This window comes from Oxyura jamaicensis, chromosome 8 (genome assembly GCF_011077185.1).
Source record: "Oxyura jamaicensis isolate SHBP4307 breed ruddy duck chromosome 8, BPBGC_Ojam_1.0, whole genome shotgun sequence".
NCBI classification, from domain to species: Eukaryota; Metazoa; Chordata; class Aves; order Anseriformes; family Anatidae; genus Oxyura; species Oxyura jamaicensis.
The window spans coordinates 8,194,757-8,211,092 of NC_048900.1; the positions used below are offsets into that span (position 1 = coordinate 8,194,757).

General features: G+C 36.0%; 1 protein-coding gene across 1 annotated transcript in view; it reads right to left on the bottom strand.

The window, feature by feature from the left end:
• Positions 1-16,336, bottom strand: part of CDC73 (cell division cycle 73) — a 101,957-nt gene that overhangs the window by 78,237 nt on the left and 7,384 nt on the right. The window contains exons 6-9 of the mRNA XM_035333352.1: positions 16,072-16,160; positions 13,636-13,852; positions 3,411-3,509; positions 2,068-2,146 (exon numbers count right to left, since the gene is read on the bottom strand). Of these exons, the coding sequence (XP_035189243.1) occupies positions 2,068-2,146; positions 3,411-3,509; positions 13,636-13,852; positions 16,072-16,160 (484 nt within the window). The remainder of the gene's footprint in view (positions 1-2,067; positions 2,147-3,410; positions 3,510-13,635; positions 13,853-16,071; positions 16,161-16,336) is intronic.

Below are 16,336 nucleotides of genomic sequence, written 5' to 3' on the forward strand. Positions count from 1 at the left end.
TCCAAGTTCTTAAAGTGTCACAGTACTAATAAAAAAAGAAAATCACAACACAAATCTGTGTATATTTTCCACTACTGAATAGACACATTATCAAAGTACCTGGTCACACAAAGCCAAGAGAGTGAGAGCACAAAAGCAATCTACTGCAAGCACAATCTACTTTTTCCAAACGTGAAGCTCTTGCACATTTTCTGCCAAAAAGAAACAGAATCCTCTAACCTTAGAAACGCATGCAATAAATATGTCTAACACGTTAGTCAAGTTTCAGACCTCTGGAACTCCTACTACCAGTTCTCCTACAGGACAGGAATCACAATTTAAAAGACATACTTGAAATGAGAAAAATTTTATAAGGAATTTTTGTTGACAATGCACAGGGGACAGGAAAAAATATTTTCCGTGGTCCAAAGTCTCCTCAGCTTTAAAAACTTCTTAGTCCTCTACTGCCTAGACCTAACACTTAACACAATTGTTTGAAATTGACATACCTCTGAAAAACTGTATCTACGTTTGAAAATCCAACAATTATAAGAATAATTAAAACATAAAATGACAATAGCAGGAAGTCAACAGCAAAGCTTTCCTGAAGCATTTGGTTAAATTCTTTTCACTATTATAGAATGAAGTCACATGGTTGTGCAGCAAGCCCCTCTCTAATTTACACCAAATAGGACTAAAAGTAGCAGCATTTTTTTTTTACAATGACTGACTTCTGCTATGCTGGAACTTTAAGGAAAAACAATGTGGTACATTACTAAAAGGACAAGACTCACAGCAGCACAGAGAAACTTTACTTTGCTGCCTATACTCAATGGAGCAAGAATTGGTACACTTGGTACATTTGAACTGTTATACCTGGGCATTAATTCATTTCTCCAGCTCTAATTTCACACTGTCCAGTATAGCTACTTTTTTTTTTTTTTAAGAAAAACTCTTCATAGGAAATTGTAGTGAAAGAAAAACTACTTGGCAAATGCTCAAGTACTGAAGACTAAAAATTATCAGAAACAAAATCGAACCAGTATCAGTAAATATATTCAGGGGAAGGTTTTTTCATTCTTTCCCATTTCAATACAAAATTGAACACAATCAGCTACAATACAGCACATACATGGAATACCATGTAAATTCTCAGATGTTAACTTTCCCCAAACAAAAAATGGTATTAACTTTGACAAAGCAAAATAGTCTGCAAGATGTAAGCTGAACTGCTCATCTATAATTTACAGTAGCATTTAACAGCATGTAAGCTCTTGCAGCCAGAAAAGAATGCCCTAAGCATCATGCATAAGAAGCTTCATTAAGGAAAAGAATGATCTTGTTTGATAACAAGAATGAAGAGGCAACTCAGAAACGTGGAAGAATTTGCCTTGCCCTCTGCAAGAAACAAGAAAACATCTAACCACAACAAACGCTATTTGCAAAACTGAAACACAGCAAGACATTACTAGAACCAGAACCTAAGATGAAAAAAAGCAAGGGGGACACAAAACAAATTCTGATTTAGAAAGACTAATCATCACTCAAGTTCAAGCTTCCAATCTAGTTTAAAAATGAGTGAAACTTGTTAAATATTGTAGATTATTCCCATCTTCTCTGTAGAAGGAAGCTAATATATTGCATTGCTGTTGCCATTTTTTTCATTAGACACATAAGCTAATAATACTTAACGATTACTGAAAGCAACTTCTAAAGTAATTGTGTTTGTGTGAGGAGGGATAACTTATTTCATTTGATGCCTCTAGCATTTATATTTGTAGATCTAGTGTTTTCTAAACAAGTGTTTCCCAAACAATTTTTTTCAGCAGGTTCTGGTTTTAAGCTTTCAGTTTGCTTCCTAAATGGTAGAAAGAATTGCTAAAGAGATAATGCTTTTAGACTTGGTTACCCAGTATTACCATTGGACAAAAGCTATCTTTAGGAACAGCGATAGTTTTTTTGGTCTTTGCTTAGTTTTGACAAGCAACAGCACAGAAAATCCTGCAACCCTAACTTTACAACTCATTGATTTCAATTCCCTTTTTTTATTTTAATAATTATTTTTAAGAAAGATTACAATGAACTTACCCTCTTTGCCTTTGAATCTTTCCTGATCATATCTGTTGTAGGCAGCTGGAATAGGTTGCTTATTTCGCAAAGTGGGATCCTAAAACAGGTTAAGTAAGGGTTTTTAGACATCCTGAAAATATCTGTTGATTTGTGAAGTTCACAAAGCATTGCATGGAACTGCTTAAGACGATAAAATTAGTTCACTTCTGTAGGACTTTCAATGTATTTGAATACTGCTATGCCTGGTTTCAACATCCACTTACAGCCTAACAGAAAGTTTGGAAGTATATACTGAAAAGAACAACAACCGGAGGCAAAACTGAAGTAGTAATAGCAAACGACATTAGCTAAAATCTTAAACTTTAAAATCACTAAGTTCTTGTAATATCTCAAGATTCAGAAAAAAAATGTCAACTGGTAACTCATGGTTAAGGGTTCAGCCACACACACAATTTTCCTTTACAGCTTGATTAAGCTAGAAATCTGTCAAACTGCCAGAATAGAACTAGATTTGGTGAAAAAAGCATTCTGTAAATAAAAGGGGGAGGAGCGGTTTGGTTTCATTTTTTTGTGTGTGTGTTTTTGTTTGTTTGTTTAAGGCACCTATAACACACCGCTATATACCAATTCACTTTGTCTGTGGCTGATCCTATTCTGCACAGTATGGTTGAAGAGTTCCATGGGCAATCTATGAAGTTCAACATGAAGCAAATATTTAAAAGTTGAAACTCACCTGGCTACTTAAATTTAGTTCTTTGTTAAATGCAGTGGTACCAAAAATAAACCCAAGTAAAATTAAACAGTTTTTATCGTAGACTGCCACTGAGTTCAATAATATATTATATTTAATAGAGACCAGTACTAAACATACAGAACAAACCCTGTCTAATACCTAGACAGCTTAAACAATAAAGCTGTTAGCCTGTCCTCCTGATTTATTACAGGCAAAAGAAAGCTGGTTCAAGCTGTTCCCGCCAGTGAGTCATGTTCCAGATTCTTAAACATTTGCTACCCTATTTGTCAAAAAAAAAAAAAAACACCAGCAAAAAAAATGTGTTTGAAATGGCAGCAGTCTCAAGTAATGCAATTCTTCCAAATAAATGCAGAATGTCTCTGGTGTTTGATACATCCTGAAGCTGGCACTAACACTTCCATCGGTAAGTAACAAGAACATATTGAACAAATTAAACTAAAATATTCAACTCTTTAAATACCATTAAATGTAACTTAAGGCAAAGAATATCTGTGAATTTATTCATTCACAGCAACTGAACTAAAACAAACTTTGTGATTAATATCTACAAGACAGTGTACTCGCACTTTCGGAGTGAAGGCCTTCATATTCAAGGTGCTGCTCTTACCGTTGGTGCTGTATTTGGTGCGGGTCTTTGCTCAGGTGCTCGGCCTTCCTCTCTGGCTTTTACTGATTGAAGAATCGCAAAAATATTCTTGGCAAAGTTCTGAAAAACATATTGATACCTGTGAACCTTGCTGACTCTCTGTTTCAAGTGATACTAATACATATGAAAGAAATTTTTGTTAACTTGTGCTTCACAGAAAAACAAGTCACTGGGTCACGAGTTGTATCAATTAATGTTTTTAAGCATATTCCTCCAGCTAATATTAATAGGATTGAATATTAATAGGATTGTTTTACTCCAAACAAAAAGTGTTAATTAAACTTTTGAAAGGCAGATACTTATTACGTTCCACTTAGTAGGCATTTTAAGTTAAAGATATGTACATGTCTTTCATTAATGACTATTTTAGTAATGGATCATCAGTAAAAGAAATCTTTTATCAATTAACAGAAGTGACTTTTTAATAGTTTGGAATATTATCAAGTATTCATACACTAAGAGTCTTCCAAAGCATTGTAAGCTAACACTGAAATATTGTTAACGAAGACCAGCAGCATTACAAACCAAATGCAAAAGTTATAAAGCAGACATGTTTGGCGTGAATTCTGCAGAAGTAATTTAAAGAGAGCTGTAATTCAAAGCTTCTCTAAGCTCATTCACTTGACCTCAGTCAGTTATCATGTTGTCAATTTGCTCCAAGCCAGAAGGGCTGGAACTGGAATACCCCCAGAAACCACTTATGAAGGCAAAGCCATTCCTTGCACATACAAAAAAGTTCTTTTCACAAAGACTGAAAGAACTCACGCAACACTATTTCAAGCTCTTTTCTGTCAAAAAAAAAAATCTGTAAAAACACTTCAAAGAGCTGTGAGCCATGTGCATATCAATTTTATGTGGATACTCAAAATCAGCTCTGTTCTTTGGCAAGCGAGTGCAACTATGTCTTAAATTGAAGTTCGGAGACTTCCCCCAGACTCTGGACTGAGCAGCAAAACAATGACAATTCTTGTCCTTGCTGTACTTCATCACACATTGCCTCTTGGAAAGACAAGCTCCTGAGTCTTCTGAAACTCAGAAGGATGAACTAATTAAACAAGAGAAGGAACTTAGAGTGATTGTCCATCTAGAAGCCAAGCCTTGCAGTCACATGTAAACTACAGTCAGCTTTCACAATCTTATCTCATTCATAAAACCTACAGTTAACGTACACATAAAAGTGAAATTAAATTTCCAATTATGATTTTTTCAAATGCATTTTAGCATCTCAGTTTTTAATAAATTGAAATTCCATGTCCTGGACCAAATTTCCTTCAGGTTAATATATATATATATATATATATATATCCTCCAGTCTGCTGAAAAGAAGTTGTTAATAAGCATAGAATTACAAAGCGTTCTTGCTGATGTTTTCTCTGACAGCATGAAAATGCAGGTCCCCCCAAGGACACAAGTAATATCTGTTTCAAAGGGGAAAAAACAGCAGTGCTTTAACAAACGCTCAAACTACGATCATCATCTTGCTGTTTATTGGCTTGTTTGGGGATGTGGGATTACATTGTTGTGACAGAAAGTGATCGAGCACAGAGTCCATTGCGGGTTCCAACTGATTTGCAAAGCCCTGCAGAGAGGAAAGACCACTAAGTTTTCATTGTTCATCCTTTTAGAGATCCAGAATATAAACATCCCTTAGCTTCTATCCTAGATTTCGTTAAACTTAATACCAAATGCTACTTCTAATCTGGGGGACGGACCAGGACACACAAAAAATAAGAAAATCCATCTCTCTGTACTAGTTCTTAAAGAAATTTGAATGTTCTTTTAAAACAATGCTTAAAAAAAATCTTCAGTATAAAAGGACAACTTCATCAATTCTTGTTTTTATCTGCCTATAGTGCTGCTACTCCCATGAAAACTCTTTACTAATTCCAGCCATGTCTATACCTAATAGTATTTTACCACACTGAGGAGGAAAAAAAAAGAGGAAGAAAGTGTCAGCAGCTACAAATCAGGCTTCTGGTATTTTCTTAAATAAAGCTCTGTAGTAATAGATTGCTCCTCCCATCCTCCCTCATGCCTCTACAAAGAGAACTCATGCACACCCTAGATGTAGATTGGAAGAGAAGGCAATGGGAACCAACACATGATCAAGAACAGCAGCTATGGTCAGTTAAATGCCGTTGATCATCATCTCACAGCAAGAGTCACATGTTCTTCAGGAAAACCTTCAATCGTATATAAATTCTCAGCGTCTACAGGAGCAGATGCTCTATCCCTTGCCAACACAGTGACTAACATACAGCAAGTCAAGTTACTATCACTGGTGTTAATTTAACACCAGGCTGTTTTAGGAGAAATACCAGAACAAATAAGATCAGCCTGCTCTGATGGGGAAGAGCACCAAGTTACATCACCAGCAGAACTCCTTCTGTAATAAAACTGCTTTCATATAAATATAGCACAGCTTATTCTAATTTAAAAAACTATTAAAAAATATTTATCCTGTAACCTGTATTTAATTTCTGTAGCTATCCTTAGCCCTAAAGCTCATTGACAAAGAACATCTTTAACTGCTATTTATCAGGTTAGCAAAAAATAATAATTTCTAATAATTTTTAGAAAGTATTTTAGAAATAATAATTTCTAATACCAATCATCAAGAAGGAATGTGGATTTCATCTCTAAAAATAATTATTGCGTAAATCTGACATACAGAACTAGAAACACTTCAAAACATCCCTGTAAATCAGCCGTGATCAGTTTGTATCAGATTTAACATATTGGTATTTCACAGCAGAGAAAGAAGATCCTAGAAACAACCCTATAAACTCAAATTCTTATTTGAGATACGATTTCTTGTTGGACCTGCATCCCAGGATGATCAAGAGCTGTAGAATACTATAAACATAATCCAAATTTACAGCAGGCATAGAGAAGGAAGAATCAAGCCCCTTCCACGCTTTACACATTTGCTTGATATACTCAGACATACTGCTAAGTCCTTTGCAGCCAATGACAAACCAAGGCACGACGCATGTTCTCATCACAGATTTTTAGTAATTCTTATGTGCTGCGTGGCATGAATGTGCCAATGGTGTTCAGGTGTTCTCATAAAAGTACAGAAGTTAAACAGTTTGTGTGGTACATAAACTGAATAACTGTAAAATTAAAAGCAAGTCTTACACTGTAAATTTAAATCACACACCTAAATCCAGTGTCATTTAAAGCCCTCTCCTACACCTTAAACCCTAAGCCTCTTCCACGCAAACTGCTCACAAACACTGAAGCTGATTCTCTCCTCGTTATTCTAAATTGAAGACAGTCTTAGAGCATCATATTTTGTATTGTGTGCTAGACTGCCCTCAGAATCAAAAGCTGAATACATACAGAATTGATATTCAGGGGCAGCTGTGTGCATGCAAATACAGGCAGAACAGCTACACGAAGTACTGATATTTTCTGCACTGTGCTTATTCAGACCATAAAAGTTTCCAGAATTTCTGACTCAACACCTTTATTCTCCTAACGCGGGAACTCTTCGTAAAGACCACAGATAGAAATACAACCTCAGATGATGGAATTGTCATGAAATAATGCCTCCTTTTTGAATTACGTGTACATATACCTCTCCTATTTTCATTCCTTTGTTTGCATTGAATAACAAGTAAAAGGACAAGAGGCTCAACTGCACAGTGCTTGCAGAGGGCTTATGGTACTTCTGCAACTATTTTCCATACACTTTTGGCCTGCAAAGACCATAATACAGTAACTCATACAACAGCATGTTTCCTACAGAAGGTATAAACAGAACAAACAAGTTGTAAAAGAACCACTGAAGAATAAATAATAGATCTTTTTAGTTACGCTTTCAAGACAGTACCAATGGAAGAAATTACCACAATTGAAACAGCTAACAAACTGGAGCAGAGTATAGGACAATTTTTTTAAACTGTCCAACATATATAAAAAAAGCATTAATGAAACTTGATGTGTCACTAACTGCCGTGGAAAATGAAAATTAAAGTCAGACACTCCGTTTCACAAAATTTGCTCTGGGAAACAAATAACATTCCACCAGTCAAAAAGTTTAAGTACTATTAACAGCCTACTGCACTGAAATAAAACAGTTATTAGTCCTACTTGTGGACTGTTTCCAGTGACAAGTTTCATTCCTTGCTTGTTCTATTTTTTCCCCACTAGATTTTTATAGCAAGAGTATTTTATGTGAAAGACATGTAAAGCATCTAATTTAAAATAGAATAAACACTAACTCAGAAGTATGAAAGAGCAACACTATAATGTCCTGAAAATAGAACACAGCATAAAAAAAATATAAAAAAATACGTTGTACATAACCTGAAGTTATTTCGTATATGTATGCACCATATAGAAATGCAGGTGGGTTGTTTTTGTTTGTTTTTATTATTTTATTTTTAAGTCATAGAAGTGCACCGGTGTGATGTTACTTTACAGCTAACCTAAATTTCCTTCAAGTAACATAGCTCTGTTACTCCAGAGGTTTTCTGACAAGTCTGGGAAACCTAGTCCCAAAACAAGATTAAATATTGCTCAATATGAGAACTTCCATGATCTGGTCCATACTTCCTTCAAGAGCTGTAGTCAAAATACATTGACAAGTATCTAACAGCAATATAACAGTCTTCCCAGTTTTACTGAGTAAGCTAACATACATCAAAGTAGAGTTTGGGAATTGAAATCTATACCATGTCACTTGTGCACAGGCCTTCTAGAACCACAGACCTCGTTACATTTGAAAGCGCTAATAGCTATTAACCTGGGACACCTTCATCTTTTCAACTTCACAACTAAATTCACCATGATTGTGAATTTCAGGAACACAGAACAATTCTGCCACCTAGAGCTCAAATAGAAAATTGCTTTTACAAAGAACGTTAAGACTTCCAAGATTTTACTCAGACCTTTTAGCTGTCAAAAAATAACTTAAAATACCATATTAGTCTTACTACTAAGTTATTTTAATTTAAGCATTTGCCAATTAAAAGAACTTTCAGTAAAACTTTTACTGAAATTGTGGTAAGCGCAGCTTGTAATCTCCTTACAAGGAACTTCATTGCTATAAATACTCAAAAGGTACCAAAATCATACAAAAACAGTAACTAAAAAAATCTCAACAGCATTTATTTCAAATATGCTACTTACTGTCAAAGGGGTCAACCCTATTATTGAAAGACTTTAATTTAAAAAAGAGAAAGTATATAAAAATGCTAGGATTAAGACAGAATACAAACATTTTATTTTGTCTTACTTCCTTCTTTATTAGGAAAGAATATTTTTAATATGTGAAGTCAGATTTCAGAAATTTGACTTTTAGGTTTTTTTTCATACAGTAAATATGAATCCGGGAGAGGACCATCTACCCGGACTGTGAGAAAAACAAATTGGCCAGACTGCATGAGGGAATTAACAGGAAGAAAGAAGTGAGGTCTTGGCTTCAACATCGCAACCCAGATGTAGTAATTAATATGCATGTAAACAAAATGTTATATTGACAAACCCCACAGTTTTATCAACCAATGGTTAGGAAACTACACTAGAGGGACAGAGTTTCAAATAATCCAAATCCTATACCAAGTTGCCTTCCGTATGTTCAATTGGACTGACTATGTTGTTCCTTCTGTGCATTGGGTTAGTTTGCTCAAGGAAAGGTAATTCTCCTATACTTGCAAGAAAATACAACTCAAGACTGCTAACCCAAATTTAAAGTTTTAGCAGTAATCTGTAACATATCCCTAGAAAGAAATAGAGGAAAGATTTGTAAAAGTCAGAAATGCTCAGAGCACACTACTCCCCTAAGTACACCAGTTCACTTCAGAGAATAAGTTCACAAGGCCATTACTAGTGAATTTCCAAGATTCCTGTTTTGAGATTTCCTCTACACACAAGGCACACAGGTTCAACCCAGCCTACTCAATTACCATGCCTATGCTGGTTATTTATAGAATATTTCTGAACATGCTAGGAGCCTAAAAAAATCAAGTACATCAATCAGAGGTAATTACTCCTTTCCAATATACTTGTGATTGCTGAAAATCCTGCTTAGACTACTTTCGCATTCCTACAGGAAGAATTCAAGTGCTATGAATGTATTTACAGAAGAAATAGAATGAAGAGGTTTCTGCTTCAAAAAAAAAAAAAAAAAGATTGCCGAAGCCTGCTACCAGAGATTACAGAAATCAAGGAATTATTCAGGAAGGAAAGACAGAGGAAGAACATGAAAGAAAGGAATCAATTTCTGTTTAAACACAAAGTTTTTTCTAGATGTTCAATGGTTTATTTTACAAAACAGATATAAAGCAGTAATTCAAAACTTAATACTCCAAATACTTATGATGTTAAATATTCTACGTATGGGTTCAAATCCTAGCTGCCAGAGAAGATGTCCAGTTCAATAAACAAAGGGTCTCTCAATAAATAAGTTATAAAAGCAGTGTTTTGCTAGTATTTTCCCTTAAGATTTGCAGTTTCAGCTCAATCTTATTTAATGTAGATAAAATCTGACAAGCTCAACCTGCCCTCCAGAAACAGGTTTCATAGTCAATAGTATGACTACATTATCAAAAACTCAATTCATACCCTTCTAACATGGTGTAAGTAAACATCCTAAATTATTATGTGTGCTTTATACAAAAAAAGGCCAGCAAAAGAAACAGCAAGACACTTACAGCATTGACACCTTGTCCAAGCATCAATCCACAGATGAAGTAATTTTGATTTCATTTCTAGTACTCCTTTCCCTTTGCCTGTACTGCTTCTTTCCCCCAGCACATCTCTGGCCTTAAGGCATCAATTCCTTTACCCTGATTTTTGTGCTTGTTTGTGAAGGTCAACAACTAGAACTGGATGGTGTGAGGAGAAGACAGACAAAAGAGATGAGATTCTCAAAGGATTCTCAAAGCCCCCAACAAGTGTGGCTGTTAAAGAAATGGCAAGGGAATTCAGAATTTGAGTTCTCAGTTGGTTAGACTGTCTAACAGCTCACCAAGACAGCCACGTTGCATACATTCATTCAAACCTGAAATTAAATTGCCTCTGAACAATATATCCACCCAAATAGTTCTAAAATTAAGCTACTATAATGGGAAGAAAAACCTTAAACTAAACAAATGTACTTGGGCTCTGAACAGCAAATACATGAATATGTCACCTTATGCATAAACTCCAGAAGACTACACCGCAGACTTGGGGAAGGCCAACAGATGTGCAAGAGACAGCACAGGATGACTCATCCACCTGGGATTAAATCAAACCCTAGATTTCCAGAAGAGGGTAGGAGTGCATAATCATCAGATAGAAAATTATGTAAAAAATACTTCAACAAGAAATTCTAAGCAAAATTTAAAGATAAGCAAGCCGACATGCAAATTCTGGAAGCCTTGAAAATAAAAAAGTAAGTGAAGTGAAATGTCTGATTTTAAGAACACCAGCAACCTCACTAATTCGGAATAAAGACAGCCAGGGATCAATGCAATAGCCGAGTACAATAGAAGGGTAATGGAAGGGATCATACGGATACAGGTTGTGCATTATAGGAAGCTTGGAGCCAAAGCACGAATGACATCCAATGAATGACAGTCAATGAATGGCAACTTGTACGGAACCACAAAAGCACTAGGGCTCTCCTGCCAATAAGCACTGGACAGTAACAGAACTCCCATAATCCCAAAGAAAGTAATTATGAGATCGCAGTTATTTTGTAGGTAGGATGAGGGTCAAGAAGGGGAGTCGTACTGAGATTAATCCTTTAGCTATCACAAGCAATTACTTCTTGGAGCATCTGGTCAAATAAGTCACAAAAGGAAAAACAGCTCTTTATGTAGTCCATAGAACCTACTTTGAAATGTAGCAAATGTAGCTCCTGAAGAACACTAACAGGGATATCAATGCACTCAAATCCAACATCCTCGTGAAGTGAAATAAAACCTTACACCTTTTGCCATAAAAAAATCCACTGCTAATTTCAGCAAAGGGAGTGACGTAACAATAAAGAAACTATTAGAAGATTCTTAAAAGCAGCATCTCAAAGGGCAGAATACAAGCATCATGAATAATTTTAGTGCTGTACATAGAGTATTGAGGACCATCTTGCTGAAGAAATTCGTACTTTTTTCCAGAGACATCAAAAATGGAAGAAACCTGCCCAAAACACGTTAAGGATTGTATATTCTGTTTTGTAGCCTGATCTTTCTAGTGTTCTCCTTTTACATCTTAAGCCATCTCTACATCAATGTTTACCACAGAGATCACTGGGAAAGTTCACATACAGGAGATTTTCCTCTGTGGGGAAGACAGCTTGAGGATCTGTTTCAGACTGAATCAATTTTTAGAAAGAAACAATAAAATTGACATTTTAGGGTGCTCTTAATTTGGTACCATTACCCCAGGAGTTCTAAAGTTACTCAGATACAAAAGAGTCAGATTGTACGTGGTAAACTGCCATTGAAGGCACCTTCATTTTTAAACATATTCTAAGAGGATTCAGGAGACTACAGATAAACCTGCATCAAGCAGATATTGAAAAATTACAATAAAAACTGTTAACAGGCACACTAGCAAGCCAAGTATTATACAAAAAAAGCCAAAAGAGCAGTTGCAGGGGGTGCCATGCTTCCTGGATCAAAATTCTTTATATGAACAGGCAAGTAGATAAGGAATAACTTCCCTGAAAGGACATACCTGAGTTTCCTAACAACTTGAGACTATCTTTACAAAGGCTCTTTCAAAAAATCAAAATCCTTTGTGATGTTCTGGGATATAACCATAGCCCTGCGTAACAAAGCGATGTTTCCCCACCTACTTACTCGACAGTTTCTTGTATGAAAATATAAGCTTTTGATGATTTCTGTCCATATCAACACTCCCAAAACTCTGTGCAAACAGAAAAAAGGACTTGCTAATTATTCCTCAGACTAGTAAAAGGAACTACTTACCAGAGTCCCTAAAAAAAACTTGATCTTTTTGTCCTCCCTGTGCTAGGTTTTGCCTAAAATCACTACCTGATCTTATTGTTATTACAGGGATACTACGATAAAAAAAAAAAAATCCAACTCTTTACCTATCATCTTTGCAAGACTCTCCTGCAAGGCATGTAAAGATATGAATGTCATGACTGATTCACTACAGTGAAGGAAAAGTTACCCAGATTCCTTCAATACATACATTTTGGATGATTAAAGTGTTTTTTGGTTTGGTTTGTTGTTTTTTTTAAAAAACTTATCTCTATCATTTATTTATAACTTTCACTAGTGAGATTGCTACAAATCTCAGACTTAAAGCAGCAATATTCACTCTGCATGTAACACGCAGGTAAGTGCCATATATCTATTAATTACCCCACGATTTCTAAGTGTTTATTCCACTGAGGTCATGAGACTATGTTGTAAAAATGACCATCGTGTAAAAACCTGTTTAAAATAAGACAAGCTAAAACTGGTAACTCCTTTGCTTAATGTCAAGACATTGTTTTCCTGTGATAGTACTTGAAGTAGAGAAGGCAAAGGATACAATCTGGCAACAACCTCAGGAAAACAGACCTTTGCAATCTGTTAGAAATTGACTTACTGCTTCCTTGAGAAATTTAGCCCCAATTGTCTCTGCTATAAAGAAAGCTTGCTCTCTTTGGACAGTTAGGCTATCAGCTGTGCTTGCAACCATGCTCTGGATGGCATGTAACCAAGTACAGATAAAGACATCAATTAAAGGAGCGTGAAGGAACAAAAAGGCATAGAAAAGCTTTGTCATGTTAACTCTTTCTGGTTTTGTTCATTTTCTCTCCTTACTTCTCCTGTGTTTTCCACAGCTTAGCAGACTTTTGACTCTCCTTCAGTGTACATACGTTGCTACTTGTATCAGTTACACCCCACTTTGTTTTACACCTACAGGTACTTCCTACAGCCTTCCCAATTTTAAGGCTCAAACCAGCTTTGTTTAAGAGGAATTAAGTGATTACTTGGTATCTTTTAAATGGCTGAAGCAAGTATTTTGAGATGTATTTTAGGCTTACGGTAATGAGGAAAGAATGAACTCTTTGTCACTGTGCCAGGAGCTCTCCAGCATACCTTTACCTAGAACACTAAGCGTAATCCTCTCAGTCATCTGTAGTCTATAGTTAACAAGCTAGAGATACAATAAAGAGAAAATGCAGTTTGCCATTTGGAGCATAGAAATAGCTTGGTATCTACAGCATTACCTTGCCTGTGCTTTGTAAGATTGTAGTTCTTGTCCTCCATACTCTCTCCCTGCTGACAATATCTCTGGTTACATCCACTTCAGCATCAACAAAACTTCTCTGTTTAAGAGCAGTTATGTCATCATCCAGATCAGTTTTGATAGTGGATCTTTTCTTTGCCATGATTTTTGCTTTGATAGCAGCAATTTTTTCCACTGACATGGCTTCAGACAAGGACCTAAATGAGCAAAAATAGCAGAAGAGACTGAATAACAGCACAAACAATTCTTCAGAGAGAATTTCTGAATGAGTACTTTCCTCCTGCTTAAGTTTACATCTATGCCATAAAAAGTCACCTTACATAAAGATGATATGAGCTTGGCATTGCTGTTTTGGGCATTAGAATCATTTTTCTGACAAGAGACTCCATACAGGTATTAGCACAAAAGTCAAAATAATCCCAATTATAACAAGCAGAAATAAAGACTGAAGATGTAAAGGATCAGGACGAACACTTCCATTTGCAATATCATCTGACTTTCAACTCCTAGTAATTTATAGCGAATTACAATTTCATGTCTAGTCAGTCAATCTCAGGCTTCCAAAGCATTAAACTCAGTTCTGGCTGAGGCTCTGTTATGCAGATTTGGGAACTTGGAAGATCAGTGTTACCTTTTCAGAGCACGTAGGCCAAACAAACAACAGATGGTAGTAACTCTGTCCACATTAAACTGTATTTGAAGTAGCTCAGCTCAGTCCAAGAGTGCAACATTTCTATCTGTTTGCTTTTAATTGTAAACACAGCAGGATTTAGTTGCCAAACACTGAGCACTATTGTTTTCCAGGTAAATTGAAGAATAAAAAGGACTGAATTGCACAATCTCGACTGCACGTAACCAATTCTATTTTACATGATTTTTTAAGAATTGCTTCACAGCCAGTGCTTAAGTTCTCAGTCTCCTTTTACACCTAAGCTACTGAAAAAGGAACTTATTTGTTGCTCTTAAATGAAGCAACAAGGTTGACAAACGCAAAATCCACTGCCTGTGAATGTCACTTGCACTTTTAAAGGGACAATCTTTTGCATTCATTTGTATTCTGTATTTACAGATTTTTACTAAGTAATCACAAATAACATTTGGTAATCTTCACTGCAATAGCGTCTCATACTCCAAAACCCTTGTTTGCAACACACTCAAGCTAACATCCAAATTATCAGTTTACACAAAACTATGTCCACAGTTACACTTACTGTTTCCTAAACTTCCTGACTTTTAGTCAGGTATGACAATCAAATCTGTGGTGTTTTTGTTCATTTTTAAACAGTTTCCTTTTACGTACACCTAAACAAGACACAGATAGGAAGAAGATATTTTTCTGTGCTTAGGTGCAATTATATCTCACTTGGCTATAGTAACTGTTGAAAGGCTAACTGATAAATTTAATCCTGGTGAAGGACTGACAAACGTTCACAACATTGTTTATGCTCAGGAAATATATTTCTCAAGAATGCAGTTGGTCTATCAATCAGAGACTATTTATTTGCAAAACCCAATGCAGATGAAACAATGTTACTACATACTCATATACCTTCCTAGCAGGAAGTAGGATTCCCATTTTGCATTCTGAGAGCTGACACACAAGAAATAAAGCAACTACGTTTGCATTATGGCTTCAGACCTTAGGTATTTGAAAATGAGTTACTACAGTTTGGTATCCTACTAAGTACCTACTAAGCCCAAGATCCTTAGCATCAACAAGGTCTTGCAATAATTTCATTGTCTCTCTGCCTGGCTTGGGAAGATACAGTATTAGACACAAAAACAGCTGTCATTGTCTGCAAAATTCTGCATAGATACAACAGACAAGGAAAGGTGACAGGCAAGTTTTTATACACTCGAATACTGATTCCTATTTATGGCAATGACAGTACATTATCCTCTGGTAGCCTGCTGCCTCCTCAGAGGAAACAAGCTCACCTCTGCAGGGAGTCAAACTGATGTCCTGCTACCCTTAGATGTACTCTTACATAATTTTCCTCCTTTTGTGCACAAGACACTCCTCAGTATAAGACTTTCTTTCTTTGAAATAGAGATATCAGCTTTCCTTTGTAGTTCTGCTCATTGTCTTTGACAGCTTAGATAAACACCATGGCAGAAGAAAGTGTAAGTGGTGGGGGTTGGAGGGCAATGTGAGGCAACTGTCCTTACACTTCTGAATAAAAAATCAAAACCTCTCATTCCACACCATCTGAACTCCCACTCAACAACAGGAGTCTGACCAGGCACAAGGTTCTATCCCCTCAAGCATAATTGATGGTAGCACCTAAGGCATGGGGGGATAGGGGTGAGGCAAAAAACTTCCAACGAGAGCTACTGGACAAAAGAAAGACCACATGCCTAATTGTTAGTAGTCTTTTAATTAAGCATTATCCATATGAAATTGAAATATTCCTACCTGATCTGCTCCGTTTGCACGATACCTTCTTTATGCCCTTCCAATCGAGCTGCCAACCGCTCCTTGTCAAGGCGCACACACTCTTCATCCTAGGAGTAACAGTGGTGTTTAAATTTGTGTATTCTCTTTCATAAAAGAAATATAGCTAGAATTAAAGCTGCATAGAATTCTTTTTTTTAAGATTAGCAAGGACTATATTTCCAAGCATTTTTGAACTGTGCGCTACTATGAGTTGTACAGCTACTGGAATTTTTAAGAACCACAA